The sequence below is a fragment of the Trifolium pratense genome, linkage group LG3 (genome assembly GCF_020283565.1).
Source record: "Trifolium pratense cultivar HEN17-A07 linkage group LG3, ARS_RC_1.1, whole genome shotgun sequence".
In the NCBI taxonomy this organism is placed as follows: Eukaryota; Viridiplantae; Streptophyta; class Magnoliopsida; order Fabales; family Fabaceae; genus Trifolium; species Trifolium pratense.
This window is the reverse complement of record NC_060061.1, coordinates 24,609,399-24,631,404: the sequence shown is the minus strand read 5'-3', so window position 1 is coordinate 24,631,404 and position 22,006 is coordinate 24,609,399. Positions and strand designations below refer to the sequence as shown.

The window sequence follows — 22,006 nt, the reverse complement described above, 5'->3', positions numbered from 1 at the left end:
AGCATCTACAATGGAGAAATCCAATTTTGGGTACCTAAGTGGGTCCCGCATATACACATCACTCATTTATAATTTTTTAATAATAGTACTTAATAAGCACTCAGTCTCTCCAACCAAACACCTCTTAAAAAATTCTAAACGGGTCCCACAAATAACTTCACATCTCATCAATAACTCTACATCTTTATAAATAGGTCCCACAAATTCTATTAGGTACTATGAGAGAGAGTGCTTATTTGAGAAGTGATACTTATTTGGTACTCAAATGTGTTGTGCTCCAACGGTAGTACCTAATAAGTACCATGAGTACCTAATAGGTACCACACCATTGGAGGTGGTCTTAAGTATCTGACAAGAATCCGCTACATACAATCTTGAAATTTTCATGATAAGGGAGTGTCTTTTTTATTTTCCTCAAACATGTCATTTTTATATACTACTTATGTAGATGATATTTAAAATCTTGAATTTTTATGTAGGGTGTTTTTTCTCAAATTTCTCATTTAAATAACGGAAATGTAAAAATGGAAACTTGTAGAACAAGCGAGAAACTGGTAGGGTAATAAAAGAAAATCTCAGCAAAAATATATATAGGGTCGGTCTCGACTATTTGGAAGCCTGACCCTGAAAGTTAAAAATGAAATTCTTAATAAAAAATGCAAAACTATTATAAAGAATAATTCTCATTTAAATTACGAATAATAGAATTATTATCACTGTAGTCTGTTGGCATCATTTATTTTCAAGCCATTATGTTTGGTTTAGTAATGAGAGATTTGAGTAGTACGCTAGATGTTATGAGTTCGATTTTCAGCTCAATTGTAAACAATTTTTTATTTATTTATATAAATAATAGAAAAAATAGTCATCATCTTAACTAACATACAAAATATTCATTATAAAAAATGGGTCATGCTAAACGTGCCCCCAGAGCACTAGTTAAGCATACTAAAAAATGAAACAAATGATAAAGTTAATGATGAGAGAGAATAATTTTTTACATCATTAAAACATTGAATGTACAATTTACGAAATAAAATTTCTATATTTACATGCTTAACTACTGCTCGGGGGCACTGTTTAGCATTTTCCATAAAAAAATACAAAACATTCTTATTCTTGCATAAAAAGATAATATTTTTTTCATTTCTAATCAATAACAACAAAATATCTTCTAACTATTTATAAATGTTTTCGTTTGAGCGATTTTTAAAACAAATTTGTCGATGAAGTCTTCGTATTATATAATTTTCAAATGAAGATCATTGTAAATTGCTATCGATACTAAAGTCATAAACTCTTTTGCTCGTTAAACTAACTTGTCTTAACTATTATGTCAGGTAAGTTGTAGAATTCAGCACTAGTTCTTATGAGTTGCTCACATTTAAAATACGACTTCCACCAATTGTCCCACATTTTTTACGTCACTGAAAAGCATAAGCTACTTTGTTTTGTTGGATTTGGATGCGCCATTCATAAGGGTACGTCTCTTTATTGAAAGTGTCATTCACATTGGCGCTAGCTCAACAAGTCCTAAAAATAATTTTGATTTTTTCTTATAAGAATAGTTTCAAATATTTTTTGCCAGGAGCCACTAAAAAAATTCAATGGATGAATAATCACTTATTGACACGGTATGATCAGTTACAACTTAACAAAGTCTCTTAGATTGATGGGTTATGGTTATGTACTTATGTATGTATATTGTGAAACAGAATTATATGACACGATTGTATGGTCACATGCTCAATAGATGATACTACTATACTCACTCCGTACCATAATATATATCACTTTGGAGAAAAAATTTGTACCACAATATATGTCGCTTTATATTATCAATGAAACATTTAATGTTATTTTTCCTATTATACCCTTAATTATTTATTACTATTTTTTCTTTCAATTCTTCAATTTATTTTTTCTATACCATAAATGAAAGATAATTTTCTAAATCAACTCATAATCTATATTTTTCATACAATATTAATTACATTTCTTAATATATGTAAAAGTGTCAAAGCGACATATATTATGGTACAGAGGATATTATATATGTACTGCTTGTTGAAATAAAACAAGACAAAGACAACAAGTACACATCACTTGGATTCCACCGCCTGTTAGTTAAGTGTCTTTAAACAACGTGTGAAGGTAAGTAAATGTCTCATAAAAGCTCATTACATTAGGTCTAGTGAAACATGAATGAATATTCTCCATTAACTTCGCCTAAAATATAGACAATAATTCATCCATAATAATTATTTTAATCATCATTTAAACATAGATGCTCCGATCAACCTAAAAAAAATAAATATACATGCTCCGACACAAATTAATTTACGTCAAGAAAATCTTTAATTTTACGTAAAAAAAAAATGGAGGTGGGTAAAAGAAAAAGTTAAAATGGAAGTAGTATTATATTATTTATTTATTTATTTATTTATATTATTATATTTACAAAAAATAACACAAGACCGAAACCGAAGATATTAACCATTATTATTTTTAAATATTTTTTTTACTTGCAAATGATTGCTGGAAACCAAAAAGAAAAAAAAAAATCAGAAAATTCCATCGAGGTCCCATCCATCCCTAACACTCTTTCTGGGCAGGCAAACCCAAAAACGCAAACGCGAAATCAATAAGCGATTCTCACAAATTACAAAATAATCAAAATCTTTTACTATTTTCGCTCAATTCCCCTAATCCCCTTTCACCTCCGCCGCTGAAAATCCTTCTCCACTTTCCCCGCGGCGCCACCGCGGGATTTTTCTAGGGTTTTTCCGATCCTACCTTTTCCCTTCCTCTATTCTTCCACAACGTCGTTCTCCGAGTCATGCCTCCCGCGCGTCGACGCGGTGCGAATAAGGCCAAGACGAACGGTCACTTACGTTTAGGCGATCTCGTTCTTGCTAAGGTTAAAGGCTTCCCTGCTTGGCCTGCAAAGGTTCGTTACTCTTGAATCCAATTCTTTGTTCTTCTTACAGTTTTCTTCATCATAGTGTTGGGATGTGAATTCATGATACTTCAATTTTGATTGAATAATCGTTGCTTTGTGAGTTTGTGAAATTGTTTGTATTAGGGGTTTTAAGTATTTTGTTTTTGAATATGTTAAAAGAGTTCCCTTAGGGGGGCTATAGAAATTTGTGTGGTGAAAAGTGGTGTATTCAAGTTTAAAAATTTAGTGCCTCCGGTTTCAAATATAAGCAAAAAAACAACTTTTAAGATTCATTGAATAATTAGTGAATCTGGTCTGAAGAGTTGTTTTTTTTTAGCTTATATTTGAAACTAGAGTATATTGTTTGCCTTGTTAAATAGTGCTGTTATGGGCCATGAAACTTGTTATCATACCCTTTTGTTTTTTATGTCTGATTTTGTGTGTTGCTGTTGGTTTATCTTTCAGTTATAGGTACTGATGAATGGCTACTGGTTTTGTTGCTTCTTTGTTTTCAGATAAGTAGGCCGGAAGATTGGGAGAAAGCCGCTGATCCTAAGAAATATTTTGTTCAGTTTTTTGGCACCAAAGAGATGTAAGCCTCTCTCACCTGATTTCTCTTGTGACTAACTAACATGTTGCTAAGTTACTGGTGAATGATGGGGTTGCGAAAGCTTAATAATTTGTGATGATAAATAGGGGCTGTTGTGGGAATTAGTAAAGAGGAACAAACTTAAGTGTAAACTGATTATGTAGTTTGGATTTGGAAAAGTTGTACTGATGACATATGTAGGAGTTCGGAAATATTTCCCTCTTACATGTTACCTCTATGTTTATTGAGTGGTCTTCTGTTCTTAGTCTTTGGCTTTTGGTTTTTACAGTTGTGGGGAAGTTTTATTTGACACAGTGTAGATGTTGTAGTGCATTGCAGTGTTTTTATAATGGTATCCTTAATCTTGAAACTGAAATGACAAGTTTCCAATTAAATTTTATTATACAACTATATAATTCTATATCCGCATGTCCTTTTAGGTTATTAGAAATAGTTGCTTCCATGAATTACTTGTTTGTAGTGTATAATCGACTCTGCAATTTGTTGACGATCTCACCAACTTATCTAAAAGGTCAAATTGTTAGGAGAAGACCCAAAGTTTAAAATTGAATCATCTTAAATAATAAACATGTAGAATTCAGGGATTAATTTTGGATGCTATGGTGAAATACTCCACAATAATTTACGATAGTAGTTTTTGCATGCAAATAATAGTTTTTGATTAGCAATTGCTTAACAGAAAGTTTTAATGATAGACAAGTGGTATGGGTTCTCGGTGACTTTTCAATGATAACTGAATGTTGAGATTGCACAGGGGTCCAATAGATCTTTAAGCTAAATTAATGCATATCTCTTAATGAGTTATTTTTCTTGTCTTTGACTGCCCTGCGAGGATATTTTATGCTCTGCTCTAGTACATCTTTTGGTATTTATGATATTGTTTTAAGAAAAAGGTGTGAAGATTTTGTAGCTCTACATTATGCTATAACATAAGTAAACATGTTACAAGTAAAAGAAGCTTTTTTATAATAGATTTTGTGACTTGTTATCTGTATTACGTGACTCACAATCTGATAACACATAATTAAGATCGCGGAATATCTCTTAGAACAAAATTTTATCGCGAGTTGAAAAAAAACCATGGTTAAAGTCATACCATATTAAGTAAATTCTGATTAATTTGAAGGATAATAGTCTGCTGACCTTCATCCAAATACCAAGGTAATCTGATTTGGTGATAAGTCTTATGATTTCTGCTCTCATGGTTATTATTTTTCATTAGATAAATGTCCTGCCTTTTTGTCTCCATACCATTGCACCTATGTTATTTTGTCTTCCTTTGCAGAGCTTTTGTTGCACCCCCAGATATTCAGGCATTTACAAGTGAGTATAAAAATAAGTTGACTGCTCGGCTTCAAGGCAAGACAAAGTACTTTGCCCAAGCTGTGAAGGAAATATGTGCTGCTTTTGATGAGATACAGAAACAGAAGAGTAGTGGTGACGACACTGATGATTCTCGGATTGGTTCAGAAGCTCCTCCTGTTGACGAGGCAGTGGGTAATTCAAAGGATACAACTGATGCTATGACGTCTGATGCAGAAAAGGATAACATTTATGGGAGTAATGTTGGCTCTAATTTGGAGGACTGTTTACCGAAAACCAGAGAGAGGGGTAACCTAGATGAAAAGCTCACTGAGTCTGGCCGTCCAAAGGAAAGTTTTTCTGGTTCAGAGATAAAGAAGAATTCTAGCAAACCTACTGTTAAAGGTGCAAGTAATGTTAATGATTTTGGTCAACATGATAACGGAAATAGTGTCTCAACAAATGGGAGTAAGCCAAGAAAGCTTCTTACTGGTTCAAAGAAGAAAAGTGAAGTTGCAGATAATAGAAACAAAAATGGTGGATCTACCGGAACACTTTTGAAGGTGGGAAATTCTACTGGAAGTGGTGATCTTTCCAGGTCGAGGGAGGCATTTAAAACTGGCAAAGGGAAAGATACATCTGCTGTTAAATCAGATTCCCCAGACACTCTTAGACCAGGGTCGAATGGTAATACTGGAGAAAAAAGTAAGAACTTAATTTCAAAAAAAGCAAGTCTTGAAGTAAAAAATGAATTACAGGAGATCATGTTTGATGCTAAGGAGTCTGATGGCAAAAACTCAATTATGGAAAAGAAGAACCAAGTTCATGCAAAGCATAATGTGGGAGCAAATGAGTCCTTACATGCTACAAAGAAGTTAAAACGCATGGATGCTAGAGATGAGTTACCTTCAGGGCACATTCCAAAAGATGTGAAAAGTCCTTTGCCTTGCTCTACTTCTGTTGAAGATAAATCATCTAAAATGTTAGAGTTGAAAAGGTCCACATCAAATTCAAAAGGAAAAAGCTCTGTCCATGAGTTGGTACCTGTGATCAAACAACATAGCCAAGTTCAAAAAACTATGCCTGATTCTGATACTATTGCTTTTGATGAGAAAAAAGAATGGAATAATCTTAAACTGAAAGGTGATACGAAGAATGTTATGACAAAACAAGTACAGAGAAAACGTAAAGCTGTTTGCCTTCATGAAGACGACGATGTACCTAAAACTCCTGTTCATGGAGGAGCTGCAAAAAATATGAAATCACCTTTTGCTACAGGGGTCAAGAAGGGAAATAATGCACATTCTGAGAAATCTGATGCTGCTTGCAGAAATTCTAGTCAACTTGAGGATGCTCATTTGAAAGAGCCATCTTCTCAATTACATAATGATACATCATCAATTAAGCATCCTGAAAAAGTGAAAGCTGATGAAGTCAATCATGTGCATGTTCCTCATAGTCATGATAAGTTAGATTCAAAGCAGTTTCCTTCTAAGGTGGCAAAAGTAAGCTCTGCCTCACCAGTAAAATCACCTCATCCAGTTCCCCCAGCAACAAAGTCAAATGCTGAGCGGAATGCTGAGCGGAGTAAATCTTCCAAACCTATGGTTAAAGCTTCCAGCATTGCTACTCAAAAGAAGGCAGATAACGGGTCTTCAAAATCTTTACTCAACCTCAGCTCTTCTCAGAACCCAGTTTCTGCTCATAAGAAGAAGCTGGCATCTTCAGCTGAAATTTCTAAGACTACTCCAAAGACATTGCCTCAGGCAGTTGACGTTCCTGTTTCAACAGTAGATTTTAAGGAGCTCGATGCACTGCATGTTGATAGGTACATATGTTATTTACTCCTCTCATTTTGTTTGGTGTTGTTTTCTGATCCTTTTCCCTTCCTATTTTTTTTTATATCAATACAGATTTGAAGAGGGTATGGTAGAAAGAAGTGATATATATATTGGTTCTGGGAATTCAGAAACATCTAAAAATATGAAGCATCTGATTGCAGCTGCCCAAGCAAAATGGAAAAAAGCTCATTCTCAATATCTTTCTTCTGATATGCATCATGTTCAAGGGGGGACTCCTAGCCCCTCCACTGTTCAGCCATTTTTTTCTGTCTCAAGTAACTTCGCACAGACAGATGTGCAGGGAGTTCATGAGCACACAACTTCGGCTTCTCCACCTACTAATGAGTATCACTCTGTATCTCAAAATCAGCTCGATGCTGATGAAATTGAGGAGAGAAGAGTAGGTTCTGTGCAAAGGGGTCCTGGTGGATCGCTCAGTGGTGATACAGAGGCTGCTGTTGCCCGTGACGCTTTTGAAGGAATGATTGAAACTTTGTCAAGGACCAAGGAGAGTATTGGGCGTGCAACTCGTCTTGCCATAGATTGTGCTAAGTATGGCATTGCCAATGAGGTCAGCTCCATCATATTATTGCTTGTTATAAACTATGAATCAAATAATGATCCCACACCCTCCACTTTTCCTTGCAAAGCTATATGAACTATTAGAGAGGTTAGAGTTACAATAGAAAGGAATTTATATTATTTAATTACTGTCATAGTGCACAAAAAATAATGTGGAACTGATTGTTGGCAGTGAGAGCATTTAAAAATCAACGAGTAAACTTAGCGTTTTAGGGATGAGAATGTTGCAATAAATGAGTGGTTATAGAGAGCTAGGTTATCGAAAGCGGCGCGGGATTTTGAAGGCAGCCGCTCCCAGACGCGTCGGAGCGTCGTGAACGGGTGAAGCGGCGAAAGTGGTAGGGTTTGCGTTGAGCGGTTTGGGTTTGACGCAGGTCTGTCCATGTTTGACAGATTCGGCAAAACGACGGCTACTGTTCATCGTCTTTCAACTCTGCGTTTGACAGATTCAGCAAACGACGACTAAACCAACCAAAGAACAGAAGAAGGAAGGAAGAAAACGACAGATAACAAAACTAATTAAGTGGGTAGCGGCTGATGAGAAGATGAATGACGGAAAAAGATGAACTAGGGTTACAAAAAAAATTAGGTGGGTGGCGGCTGGTGAGAAGATGAATGACAGAAAAAGATGAACTAGGGTTAAAATTACCAATTGGGTATTGGGCTAGGCCCATGTTGAACTAATCCAAGAAACTTAACATGGTTACTTATTACTAGTATCCTCTTTTCAATGTTACCCTTTTTTTTTTTAAATCTTTTGATACTTTGTTATATAAAATCAATTCATTTAAACAAATACACTATGATATGATTAAAAGAAAGAGTACACTATGGTATTTTTTCATTTATATTAATACTAATTATTACATTCTATATTAATACTAACTATCAATTTATTATCTTTAATTAATAATATTAATTATTTAATGTCCACAACGCTCCCCGCTCCCGTGCCGCTCCGATTTTGGGGTTGGCAGCGCCTCACCGCTATCCGAGATTGATAGCATAGTTAGAGAGAAAATTGGGTTTGCCCTACTCATTGTTGAAAAGATAGTTGCATCTCGTCCTAGATGGTTTGGGCATGTATGTAGAAGACCTGTACTTATAAGGAGGGTTGACCACTTGACCTAATGGAGGATAGTAGATGACATAGAGGGAGACCAGGGAAAACTACAGTCTAATCATTAAGAAAGATTTAGAGTTAAATGACTACCTTTGATAGTAATACATAAGACTCTATGGTGTTGGTTGATCCATAGCCAATCCCATCTAGTAGGAAAAGACGTGGTAAATGTTTTATGGTGCAAATGCCCAAAAATATATCTCAATCTGATATTAAGTTACACCGATGTGATATGTAAGAAGTTGGAAGTGTAAAAGTAGGTGGGATCTCCTAAACCAGCATTACTGATTTTATTGGGGGTAAGATGCACAAGCCTCATATTTACTATAATGAAGGTTGTGTAACATGATATTTGATGTTACTAATGTGGTGTAAGTTGAATACTTCTACCATTAGTTTAATTGTGATTTTTATATTAATTTGTTGCTTATATTATTATTATTATCATAAGTAGCTTTTATTTATTACATTAAAAATCCTGGAATAGGAACATCAAGGATCCATGGAAGATGATAATAAATGCACCTTTTTTCTCTTTGTTTTAATATTTAGTTAGAGCTCATTCATTGGAATGTTATTATAGATTCCAAGATACTATACTTTTGCTATTATTGGTGGTTATGTTAATTTTATGGTCACTGTATCTATGCTGGACTTACTTCTAAGTCCTTATGTCCAGGTTGTTGAACTTCTCATCCGGAAATTGGAAAATGAAACTAGTTTTCATCGCAAGGTGGATTTATTTTTTCTTGTTGATTCTATCACTCAGTGCTCACATAGTCAAAAAGGTGGGTGAAGAAGTGAGAGAGTCCTTTGCTATTACCATTTATTATCGGTGTTTTTATTTCCACTTCTCTTCCAGCTCAAAATTGCAAGTTTAGGTTTTTTTTTTCTTTCATTGTGGCATCTGTCTCACTAATTGACGGGCATTTTAGGAATTGCTGGAGCTTCTTACATCCCTATAGTTCAAGCAGCGCTGCCACGTCTTCTTGGTGCTGCTGCTCCCCCTGGAGCTAGTGCCCGTGAAAATCGTCGTCAATGTCACAAGGTAAGTGTGTTTGTTTATATTTATTAACAACACAAGGAATTGCAGCAGGGGAAAGAATCAGGGTGAGGATTAGAAAAACTCTTCGAAATCCTAAAAAGAAAATAACAAGAAAGAAAAGAAACACAAATAATGTAACAAAGCTAGCCAGTTAGTTTCTTTGTATATTAGTTGATGAAAGTGCCTGGAAACAGGCTCAAGAGCGCCCTACAGAGAGGCTACTGATTCATGTATTCAAACTTTCATGTATTCAAACTTGTCCTGGATTGGAACTGGGATAATGGAGAGGCCCTACAAGATGTTGGGGGTGTCACTCCGATTAAATGCACAACCACCCATCACCGCTGAAATTGTTGCTTCGATTTTCTTCAAAATATTTTATAACGTGGAAAGAATCAGAGTAGAAATAGGGTGAGGATTAGAAAAACTCTTCGAAATCCTAAAAAGAAAATAACAAGAAAGAAAAGAAACACAAATAATGTAACAAAGCTAGCCAGTTAGTTTCTTTGTATATTAGTTGATGAAAGTGCCTGGAAACAGGCTCAAGAGCGCCCGACAGAGAGGCTACTGATTCATGTATTCAAACTTTCATGTATTCAAACTTGTCCTGGATTGGAACTGGGATAATGGAGAGGCCCTACAAGATGTTGGGGGTGTCACTCCGATTAAATGCACAACCACCCATCACCGCTGAAATTGTTGCTTCGATTTTCTTCAAAATATTTTATAACCAACGTGGACATACTGCTTCAAAGTCAAAGGGCTAACATAGATTCATGCAGCATCCAAACAACTTATTCCAAGGGAAATTAGTTCCTCACGGCTTAGAAATAAATGGGCTACTTTGCTGAATTCAAATGTAAATACACCAATGTCAGGGAAAGGGAGTTTTATGGGGAAAACATTGAATTCATCCAGCACCGCAAACAACCTCATAGCTTTTTCCTCAAATTATGCCCTACACGATCATGTTCTATGAATGTCAATTACAGAATTACTTGTATTTGACTACAATCTTTGCCTAATTATATCGTGAAGTGAGATTTCATTTGATAGGTTTATTTTCTTATTTTCTATTTTGGGCGGTTTGCAGGTTTTGAGGTTGTGGCTTGAGAGGAAAATTTTGCCGGAGTCTGTTATTCGCCGTCACATGGATGAAATTGGGGGTTCAAATGATGATATTACAGTTAGCTATAACTTCAGGCGTCCATCTCGTGCTGAGCGATCTGTGGACGACCCAATTAGAGAAATGGAAGGCATGCTCGTTGATGAGTATGGAAGGTCTGGTATTTGTTCTACCAATTCTTTAGATCGAGTGTTTTCTATAAATTCATGTTCTTTTTAATTTATTATAACATGTTTTTCCTATCATGAGTTACTGGTTATTTTTGTACATTTAGTTTATCCTTACTAAAACCAGGAGAATAGTAATTTCGAAATCCTTAAATAATGCCGCAAAAACAACCACAAAGTGGAATATGTTACTGATCCCAATTGAGCTTGGCTGAAGTTAATTTGTGGTTGGACCCAGGAATTTGAAAATATCCAAAATGCAAAAAGAATTAAGGTGAAATCTGTGTTAAAAGTTATGTCGATTAAATAGGCTTGTACAATTTGAGGAGAGTTAACTATTTTAATTCCTGGTTAAGAATCGTCAAGTTAAAAATAGTACCATAAGTATACATAAATTTGAACTGATTTCATAAGTTGTTCAAACTTCAAAAGTTTGTTTTGTGCTGGTTCCAGTGTCATGCCTTTTTTACTTGGCTGGACTTTTGATTAACTGTAGAAAGCTTTACTGTATATTTTTATTTTCTATTCTATTCCCATTTTATTTGTTTCCAAAATGTAATTTGGATATCTGATTCTTGTTATATTCATGTGTGTCGTCTATCAGTAATGCTACGTTTCAGCTTCCTGGTCTCTCTTGCCATGCGTTTGATGAAGACGAAGATGAAGATTTACAAATCAATTCTTGTACGGATATGTATGGTACATCTCCAGCTGATCCCACCCCTAAGTTTGGAGGATCAGAACCTTATACTATGACCCCAAATGACAAGCGCCATTGTATCTTGGAGGATGTAGATGGTGAGCTTGAAATGGAAGATGTTTCAGGTCACCCAAAGGATGAGAGACCTGTATATTTGAACAGTACTGATGAAACTGATATGCTTCTTCAGAGCTCAAATAGGAATTTAGACCCCACTTCAAATATTTCAGAAGACATAGTGGCTACTCCAGAGGGTTCCCCTCCATTACCTCTTGATTCACCTCCCCTGACCCCACCTTTGCCTTCTTCACCACCCCCTCCTCCTCCTCCTCCATCATCTCCTCCCCCACCCCCACCCCCTCCAATATTGCAACCCCCACCTCCTCTTCCTTTACCATCCTCAGCCCCACCAGTATTATTGGTTCCTCAATCATCTGGACTGCCCCGGCCATCACATGTCTCCCAGTCATTAATGCCACCTCAGTCATCATATCAGTCATCGCCAAAGCTGGGGTATCAGCAGAACGTACCTCATGACTTTAGTAACTCAACTAGTGTAAGAAATTTTTGTTTTTGATATCTCCTGCTTGTTTTGGATTTAACATGATTTCTCGTATACTAAAAACACGGTCCTCTATGCAGGGTAACCAAATAGTTCAAATGGCTGGTAATTCTTTTTCTGGAGGACACAGTAATGCAGTTATCAAGAATGAACTATATCCACAGCCATCTGCTTTTGCCCTGGCTACAGGCTCTAGCTCCCAGGAGCCCTCTGGTTTTAACCCTTCAAGACAATTAGAATATGGACAGAATGATGTGTATTTAAATGCCCAAGTCCATCAACCTAACCAGCAATATCAGCAGGGTAATGCCCCATATGCTCAGAGACATACACATCCTGCCCCACCCCAAAATCCATCAAATCAGTACTCATATCAAAATCACACAGTTCAGCAACACCTTCCACATGCATTCCATTCTCCCTTTCCTTTACCATCTCTTCCTGATGGCCGGAGGCAATTCGTTGCTGATGAGCAATGGAGAATGGCATCCACAAATAATCAACATCAAAATGGTGTATGGAGAGGGATAAATCCTTCATGCCCTGGTCCTCCCTTTGGGCAAGAAGGTATGTTAATCTATTCTCCTTGCCATTCCAAATGTTTATTATATCAAAATAAATTAATGTTTGTCTTTTAAAACTATTTATCACGTATATATCATCTGTGAAATTAATTTTCAGATTGTGGAGATTCTTTACCTTCTACTATTTTAGTTTTAATTTTTAATTTTTTTTGTTTTGCTGATGACATTAAAAGCTTTGAAATTACATTGATGTTATTTGTATTTTGAGTTGTTTGTAAGATCAACTTGATTGTCTTGTCGCTCATTATTTTTTATTTTTTTTATAATGGTGATGAAGGTTTCCGACCACCACTTGAAAGGCCACCATTAAGCAATGCAGGTTTTCAGCGAGCAATTTCAAGCACACTACCTAGTGCACCAGTATCAGGTGACTTTCTAAATTTCTTTGTTGCTTTTTTTTTTTTTTTTATTCTTCACTGTGCTTTGCTTTACTGTATTTGATTTTTACTTGTTCCCTTTTCCAGGACATGGTATTCCTCAGATGTTGCCTTCCAGGCCAGACATTACTGCTGTTAATTGTTGGAGACCCACTTGAAGTTGATTGGGTCTTCTTATTAGAATTAAGTATGTTCTCTCTCTCTCTCTCTCTCTCTCTCTCTCTCAAATCAGTTTGGATATGTTTTTGGGAGGGATATGTTTTATCATTTTTTGCTGTACTGTAAGTTACTGGTGATAAATTTTTGTTCTTTGTCGATATCTCAATGATCAGGTTTTACATAATGTAATATGAATGTTATATTGCACATCATGCCATTTCGTTGAATCGCATGGGCGCTTAATTTTAGTCACTTGCATGGTTTTTTGGATTTTCACTTTTCATTTTGCTCTTTGAAAAAAAATTAAGATTAAGGGTAAATAAAGGGCTACGTTCACGCGATTGATGTGGTTGCATACATTAATTTTATGTTTCACTTTGGTATCTTATATTTATTTTTTTATTCTATATTGTCTTTTAAGTTACAAACGTCACATTTTGATATCTTAAATTCCTTATTCCATTAGGATACTTTCATTTGCAAATGTTAAAACATTTTGGTCTAAGTTACTAATGTTTGACATTTTGGTTTCTTTAGTTACGAACACTAGGGAAAAAAAGTTACAAACATTAGGGATCAAAAAGTTACAAATCGTAGGGATCAAAGTGTATAATGTTTGAAACATTAGAGAGACCAAAATGGAACAAACACAACTTAAATGACCAAAGTGTCTAACGTTCTAACGTTTGTAATTTAAGGGACCAAAATAGAGAACAAAGAGAAACATGCAAATAAATAAAAAATTATACTTGGCCAAAATTTTATACAGACTAAAAACATATATAATCTGTAATTTATCTAGAGATTAAAAATATATTAATTAAATAATTATACAACGTAGCCAAAATTCTATAAGGAATAGAAACATATTTAATCCGAAATATTATATAGAGATTAAAAATATATTAATTAAATAAAATAAAAATACTACTCCCTCCGTTTCAAATTAGTTGTCGTTTTGATAATTTAAGGTTATATTTTGTCTATTGTATCCTCCTTCCTAATACAATATAATTTAAGGTTATATGTTGTCTATTATACCCTCCTTCCTAATTTTTTTTATTGACTAAATTTTATATAATCTTTTTATTGTATATTTTTTTTTACTACGTATACTTTTTTTTATTGTTTTTGTTTTGCTTTTTTTTTTCCCTTGCATGTTTATTGAAAATGTTACACATGACTACAACTTCATCACAATATGAAGAAACACAAAATCTTGCTTTTTTTTTCCGTATAATCTTGTTTTTGTTTTTTTTTTTACTAAACTTCGTATAATATTGTGCCTATCTAAGTATTTCTCCATTAAGAAACTCAAAATGACTACAACTTGAAAAGAACACTATTTAAGGAGTAGTTGTTGAAACTCAAAATGACTACAACCTGTTAGTTACCTATCTAAGTCACTCATGTAAATTCCAAATATTTAGGAGTAGTTGTTGAAACTATAGAAGATTTATATATTTAGAAAACTAAAGTTTGTTTTTTTAAGCTTTAAAAAAAAAGTTTGTTTTTTTTTTAAAATTTTTTTGGTACCTAACATATTAAATTTATTGGAAAGAGAAAGTGTGTGCAAAAAAAAAAGAAATTTATTGGTGAATTAAAATAAGGGTATAATAGGAAAATAAGGTGCAAATATAAACTTTCTTAATTTCTTGTTTTTTTTCTAAAACGACAAGTAATTTGAAACCGAGGGAGTATATAAGAAGAATAATAGTTTTTCCTAAAAAGAAACAAATGGTTAGTAGAAAGAGTTATAGAAATGAATGTTTAGTAGACATGCCAAGTCATTTGTCAGATTGAACGAACTTGGCCTTCAGACACATTATCATTACTCATGTAATATTGAAATACTCCCTCCGGTCCTTATTATAAGGAACACTTTGGGAAAAAAATTTGGTCCTTTTTATAAGAAACTTTGACCAATTTTCAAATGTTTTAAATGTTCAATTTCACTTATGCCCTTATTTATTATGAGAGAGAATTTAAAAATAACTAAGTTAGTTAAAGAAAGAGTAATTAAATAAGGGTATACATGGAATAAATTTAAATTTATAAGAGTATTAAATGAAATAACTATGTTAAATGTGCTTCCTTGGTCGGTGTAATTTTTTCAAAGTGTTCCTTCTAAAAAGCACCAGAGGGAGTAATTAAATGCAAGCATAATTGAAGTCAATATATCTTGTGAACATAGAAACATTCTGAAGCTATTCATTAGGTATATAAGTGTATTAGTTTGAAGAGGGTAGAATTATTAGCTTTTAAATGAAATCATGTGCCTCTAAAAACTCACATGAAGCTGCGGTGAAAATTGGCCAACTGGTGAAGAACTTTGTGGGGTTATCTTTTGGAGAAATTTCCGGGTCTGTGTGTACTTGAACAGCTTTGGTATGTATGACTGGACGATCTGGATAACTCATTCTTTCCTTCTGTTCTTTTTATTTTTCAAGTAACTTCTGTAGTAAAAAAAACGGTGGAAGAAAACAATACAAGGAAGGATTACTTTACGTAGCACTCATATAAAATAATTTGTAAAGTATGGACTGCTTGCTTATTAGGACATTTAAAATAATTTTGACTTCAGTTTGGTAATTTTAGGCTTTCTATTGTAGAAAAGGCCAAGTCTCACTGCTTAGAGATATAGCCTAAACAGAGTGTACAACGTTGGGGCCGTCCTCATTTTACAGGCTAGTTTTGTATTGTTAATAAACCAGACCAGGCCCAAGGCACGAGAAGGGTGTGTTGGAGAAAAGTCCAAGCCCTATTTCGCCTAGAAATATGACCTAAATAAAGCTTACGAAGCTTTGGAAACCCTCATCTTACATGATGCTTTTGTGAAGCATAATTTATGATCTGCAAAACTGAAAGAATATCAGTCATTCTGTTTGTGATGATAGGAATCCCTTTCATGGAGCTTTCCGAAGTTCAAATTTGCGTAGGTTAATTCTTCACATGGCGAAAATTGATTTTGATCATAATATCATCTTGCGTATGAACTGAATTTCTTTTAGAATAAACAGTTTAATGTTGTTCTACTTACCTGTAGTATGCTTCTGTCATATTTTTTGGTCAGGAATATTGTTTTTATGGTATTCTTTTTTCTTCAAATATTGATTCATTACTTCTTGTTAACTTTCAGTGTTGTTGCTGGTGGATCAACATGCACGGCTATATATTGTACTGCAAAGTTAGATTCGCCTGTGTAGTACATACAACTTACCTGTGAAGAAAATTTTGAAAACTTGTGGAGGCTTTTGGCAGGATTGTGTATATTGTATTTTTTCCTGACAATGTATCCCACAGACATTTGTTCCAAGTTTAGGCCCATGTTTCTGACTTGGTTAGTTTATCTGTTTCCTATCCCTTGTAATTATTACCTTACACCGCCTATATAGAAATCTGTTTCAAGGATTCAATTTTAACTAATAATAAATTCATGTTTTTTTTTTAATTTTTAAATACAATAATAAATTAATGTTAATTTTATCTGTTGCATTTTCTTAATAAATTTTGCATGTTTTAGTGACTTGAGTATTTATATGTTGTAACCTTTATATATGAAACAGTTTTTGACGCTCTGTCGGCAATGCTAATAGTTTTGCCCAAATTTATTAAGAAATGCAAAAAAAAAAAAAAGAGAATGATTGATGAAGTGATGTAGTCTTTGTGCACCATCTCTTCTCTCCCTAGTCTTGGATCCCACCTTTGGGTACCTATTAGCATATGAACTTTGGAAATATCCGGAATGGTTTTTTGGGAAATATTGTCCAAGGTCCAAGCTGTACATCATCCCTGTGGTTGTGGACTACAACTAAAATATCAATATCCTCAACTGCTAATTTATAACATTTTAGCTCTGTTTCCCATTGGTTTTGTGAATTTAGTATGAAATGGTCATTTATGAAATTTTCAGTATTGCTTTATTATTTTTTTCCTGTGTTTATAATTTTGTGTTGTGGTTAGAATCGCTAAATTTCTGTTTCTTCCATTTCTTATGAGATGACACTGTATTTAGGTGTACAAATATTTATGCTTTCAAAGTTATAGTGCCTGATAAATGTGAGATCTGTTTTCATTTTTTACTGATATTTAATTGATAGCTTTGTTATATTAATAAAGCACTGCAACCTGTTTATATGTAATTATGATATATTCATTCTTTCTCTGTTAACATCTAAGCATTGGATGGTTAACACGAGTTGTTGTTTATAGGTTTTGATCGATGTTATCAATGTTATGGATATAAGTTTATGTATTGCCGAGTTTTCTTTTGGGTAGTAATAAAGTTAAGGGTGGAGGGTGGCAGTCTGCCATCCAATACCAGGGAATGTCTATGTCTTAACTCTTAAAGATATTATTTTGGTACTTAACTACTTATATACCCCCCAAGTGGGATTACTGGAAATTGTAATCAAAGTTTTCCTCTCAAATAAAGTGACCAGTGCTGGCTTCTTCATATGGATTGTTTCCATTGCTGTTTTTTCTTAATCAGACTGCTGTCTTACAGTTGGTTTTCGACGCCTTGTTTTTTTGGATCAAAATTAAGTTGGGATTCTTGGGAACCCTATATTATTGAAGGCTTTTCTTGCCTTGTATCCTCTTTTATCTTTTTCAAATGATTAGTAATACCTTTTGAGCCTTCACTTGATTCTGTTCATCTTTTCCTCCATTTAGTTAGGATGATTTGTATGCTCGTTTTTCTTTGTTTTTTTACGTATTTTCATGCAAGTTCTGATTTCAGTATTTAATCCGTTCTCCTAATTGGGAGGCTTTCCTTCTTGGGTTGCTCATTCAGAAATTAAAACTACTACTAAGGTCAAGCCCTTTGTCTGATAAGTGGTACATTAGAATTGATAGACATGTTGCAGTTTCTTAAAATTACATTCTAGATGTATTCCACCCTACCCTCGTCTTGTTTTGAAAGAACTCATTAATATTTATGGCATGTGAGTTACTTTATAATAATTTTTAATCCACGTTTTGGGTACGAGCACATTTAATATTGATTTGTTTTTTTGTTAACCTTTCCATATTGTTGAAGAGGAATTCTGAATAACTCAATGATTTCAGGTTTTGGCAAAACAAGAAAGGATGTAGAACCCTTCCTCATGCTTTGAATGATGTAACTCAGAATAAGGCAAACTTCATTACATAGAAAGACTACTGATAATTGAGGTAAATAGTCATGCAATTTCAGAACAGACAATGCTTTAGTTACTGACTTCGATTAGTATGCAAGGATACCTATACATAATGTATCAAGAACTCCGGTAAAAAAATTTACACAGAAATATTGATTGTACATTGCGATTTCTTGGTTGCTTTCCTGTACTGTGTAATGCACACAGTTAGAATTCTTAGTTTTATTGTGTTCTTTCAGAATAGAGCAGGAATAGGAAGTTTTAACTACATATTTTCTTTGGTTTTTGCTGCAAGGTTGTATACTTAAGATTTATGATATGTATGGTGACTTGCCATGAGAGCTAAGGCATAATCTGTCATCATAAGAATCTTGTTATGTGTTTTTATCCTTGCTCATTATAATGTTAGTGTCTTCTTTTCTGACCCATTGTTGGAAAAGAGGTTCAATATTTTGGATTTTACTACTCCAGGGAAAGCTTGATGATTGGAGAAAATACATATTTGTATATGAAATCATTTCTCCTGGTATGGAGGCCAATAGATAATTAGGTTGAGACATATAATTTGGAAGATTAGAGCCTATTTACTTGGCTTTCGTTTCCACTTACATTGGGAGCTTGGGCTAATTCATCTTTACAAAACCGGCCTGTAAGGTAGTGTCATTCTTTAAGGTAGTGTCATTCTTTATAAGCTCAAATCAGACCTATCTTTATTCAATGTGGGACTTGGGTTTTTCCCGGCAAGTCCTCTCACGTCCAACACTATTGGATTGGGCTTGTTGTGTGGACATAAATGGTGGGTTGTCCAATCAGTAGGCTCTAATATTGGGTCTAGTTCATCCTGAAAATTTCTCATCCCACCTACTCACTTTCTCACCCACCCCGTTTTTCCATTTTTGCCCTTGGTCAAAAAATTCGGAACGCGTTTTTCGAATTTTTTAGTTCAAATTTGGAAAAAATTCGGAAAACACATTCCGAAGTTGTTTTTAAAGGCAAAAAAAATTCGGAAAACGCGTTCCGAATTTTTTGACCAAGGGCAAAAATGGAAAAACAGGGGTGGGGTGAGAAAGTGAGTAGGTGGGATGAGAAATTTTCGTTCATCCTTGCATAACCGGTTTGTAAGGTGAGAGGTGTCACTTTTTACTACATCTAATCAGGCAACAACTTTATTCAATGTGGGACTTGGGCCTCTCTATTCAATGTGGGACTCGAGTTTTTCTCAACACAGCCGAAACTAAAAGCATTAGAAAAAACAAGAATTGGCACTTCCCTCACCATATTCTTTTCTAAATTTTGAAAACAAATTTAATAATTTTTTCATTATTTCAAAAAATGTATTCTCCCTAACAAGTTTTTCATCTACTCTGTCATAATGGATTATTTCATCTTTGTCGTGAGAGTTTATTTCTGAGGGTTTTGTGTTTGGGCTAGTTACATTTTCAATAACGCCTTACATTTGAAACACCTTATTGGTCATTCTCTAGATCACCACATTGATTTAAATTGTCTGTTGACCTCATTTGTCTTTCAATTGATGGATTCAGTGGTGCATACTTGCTCTAGATATTTAAAATTGTCAGGAAATTAGTCTTTCTGTGTATATGTTAGGATTATTTATATCTTTTATATCTTCATACTACTACCTTATAAATGGAATGATGTGACTGTTCCTCATATTTTGGAATGCCATATAGGCATAATGTGCTCATAGTTAGCATAATGTACTCATACCGAGAAGTGACTCTGATCCAAGAAGTTTGCCATACGATATACATATTTTGCATATACTAGCAGTGATTTGGGTAATATATTCCAAAATTTGACTTCGATAACAAGCATCATCTTGTTTATATGTTTTTGACATATTTTAGGTTATATGAATTGTTGCCTAGGCATACCTGTAATTGTTGTATTTTTCATTCTCTTTTAATATTATCTCGAGATTTAACCCGTTCTTTAGCATATAATTGGCTTCGCATAAGTTTTTTTTTTTTTTTCTTTGTTGGTATTGATTTGATTATCACATTATATTCATGCTTTTTTTTTAATATATTTTTCTTTCTTTAGGAGACTAATATTTCAATCTATTTCAGTGCATGCTTTGACAACTACTCAAACCTGTTGCAGTTTCTTTTTCTTTTCAAGTTTAATGTTGTACTCTGTAAAAACTTATTTTCTAAATCCTTAATTGTTAGTAGTATTTGCATAAAAATGATTCATAAGCAGGGGGGGGGGGGGGGGGGGGGGGGGGGGGGGGGTAATTACTAAATCATACACCACTAGAATTAATCATCTTCCATTCAATTCTAAATATTTTTAAGTGTTTCCTGGCCTACTACAAGCAATAATTGTATTTTGAATTTGTTAATGTTAAAATAACCATTGTCGTCATTGAAATTTATTACGCAGGGTGTATTATGAGAATTACCTTTCCTAAGAATTCTATTAGTTGAAATATTATTACCACCTTACATAAAAAGAGTTGAGAAACTGTGTAAACATTTCTCATGGGAATAATTTTTATTAACTTGTACAAAATATAAAATAAAATTATATTCCTGATTTTTTTTTGGTACATAATTATATTTTTAATTTTACTTTCCTAAAAAGTGACAAATAACTTTGTTACTATTTAGCTCACCTGTGGATTATTGGGAAAATAGTCTGGTAATCTTAAATTCGGGCAAGTAATAAGCAAAGCTTGGCAAAATATTATTGTGTATGGTTTTGTGTCTAACATTTTTCAAAGTTGAAGAAAGAGAATCCAACCCACCGCCCAACTCCTGTCTATCTTGCATGCATTACAAATTACAATTACCCGAGCTCTAGAATTTAAATGCTGAAAAAAGAAATTCACTATGCGTACTGAAACTCACTGTTGGAACAAAATGTGTTTATATTAAAACCCTGTGAAGTTATGATGATAGCAAAGTATTAAATAGACAATTGGTAGTACTAAAAATTGATCTAGTGTGCAGGTTTATAAGTTAAAATTTATATGCGCTATAATCAAGTTTTATAAAAGAAGAGAAGATTTGGTGTCTTGAAGAATCAAGTTCTGAAGTGTTATCAAGTTTTGAAAGCTACAGAAGCTTTGAAGAAGATTTCATGTTTTGAAGACAGTCAGAACATCTGTCAAGTCTCGGAAGCTATAAAGACCTTCAGATGATCTGTTGAAGTCCGTATATGCGTTATGTCATGTCTGCATTCGAAAAAGATTTTTTGCGTTGCAAATGATTGAAGGACATTCTCTATATGATGACAACTCATGATTGAGGAATAATTAAATAGTACAACATTCTTATCTTCAACCTTATCATCAACCTTATGATCAATTTGAAATGGTGGAGCGTTCTCTCTATGGACGAGGTTCTTTTGGTTTAGAAATTCAATTTTACACCTCAAGGATTTTTTATTTCACAGTTGTCCATCTAGATTCTTCTCTAACGGCCTTATCTCTAACGATCATATTTTCCCTGCCTATATAACGAGGACTTTATCAAGAGAATTGGATGCTACACCTTACAATATTCTAAGCAATATGTGAACAAAAAGCTCTGAAACTCTGAAACATTTTCATACACACTTTACTTGTTTTAGTGTGACTTGATTTTTAGAAAAGCTTAGATATTGTACAACACTTTTGATTATTCAAAGTGTTAATCTTACATTCATTATTATTTCTTTGTACGTTTTGAAGAAGTCTCTTGTTAGTTGTAACTTGAGCATTTGAAGTCTCTTGTTGT

General features: G+C 34.0%; 1 protein-coding gene across 2 annotated transcripts; it reads left to right on the top strand.

Annotated features, from left to right (window-relative positions):
• Positions 1–2,523: 2,523 nt before the first annotated feature.
• Positions 2,524–18,710, top strand: LOC123917750 (ENHANCER OF AG-4 protein 2-like). 2 transcript variants are annotated; one of them, XM_045969571.1, is made up of 13 exons: positions 2,524–2,950; positions 3,457–3,533; positions 4,837–6,681; positions 6,767–7,265; positions 9,079–9,187; positions 9,335–9,447; positions 10,538–10,725; positions 11,342–11,993; positions 12,080–12,566; positions 12,861–12,950; positions 13,048–13,147; positions 16,259–16,459; positions 18,190–18,710. In XM_045969571.1, exons 1-11 carry the CDS (start codon positions 2,840–2,842, stop codon positions 13,116–13,118), a joined length of 4,242 nt encoding a protein of 1,413 aa, XP_045825527.1. In that variant the 5' UTR covers positions 2,524–2,839; the 3' UTR covers positions 13,119–13,147; positions 16,259–16,459; positions 18,190–18,710. The 2 variants fall into 2 exon arrangements, with proteins under 2 accessions (XP_045825527.1, XP_045825526.1); XM_045969570.1 differs by having other exon boundaries at positions 2,534–2,950; positions 12,861–13,147.
• Positions 18,711–22,006: the final 3,296 nt, after the last annotated feature.

Coding starts and splice junctions, on each gene's coding strand:
- LOC123917750 (XM_045969570.1), top strand. CDS start 2,840: ATGCCTCCCGCGCGTCGACGCGGTGCGAATAAGGCCAAGACGAACGGT. Junction 3,534..4,836: donor TTTTTTGGCACCAAAGAGAT/GTAAGCCTCTCT, acceptor CTTCCTTTGCAG/AGCTTTTGTTGCACCCCCAG. Junction 12,567..12,860: donor TCCTCCCTTTGGGCAAGAAG/GTATGTTAATCT, acceptor ATGGTGATGAAG/GTTTCCGACCACCACTTGAA.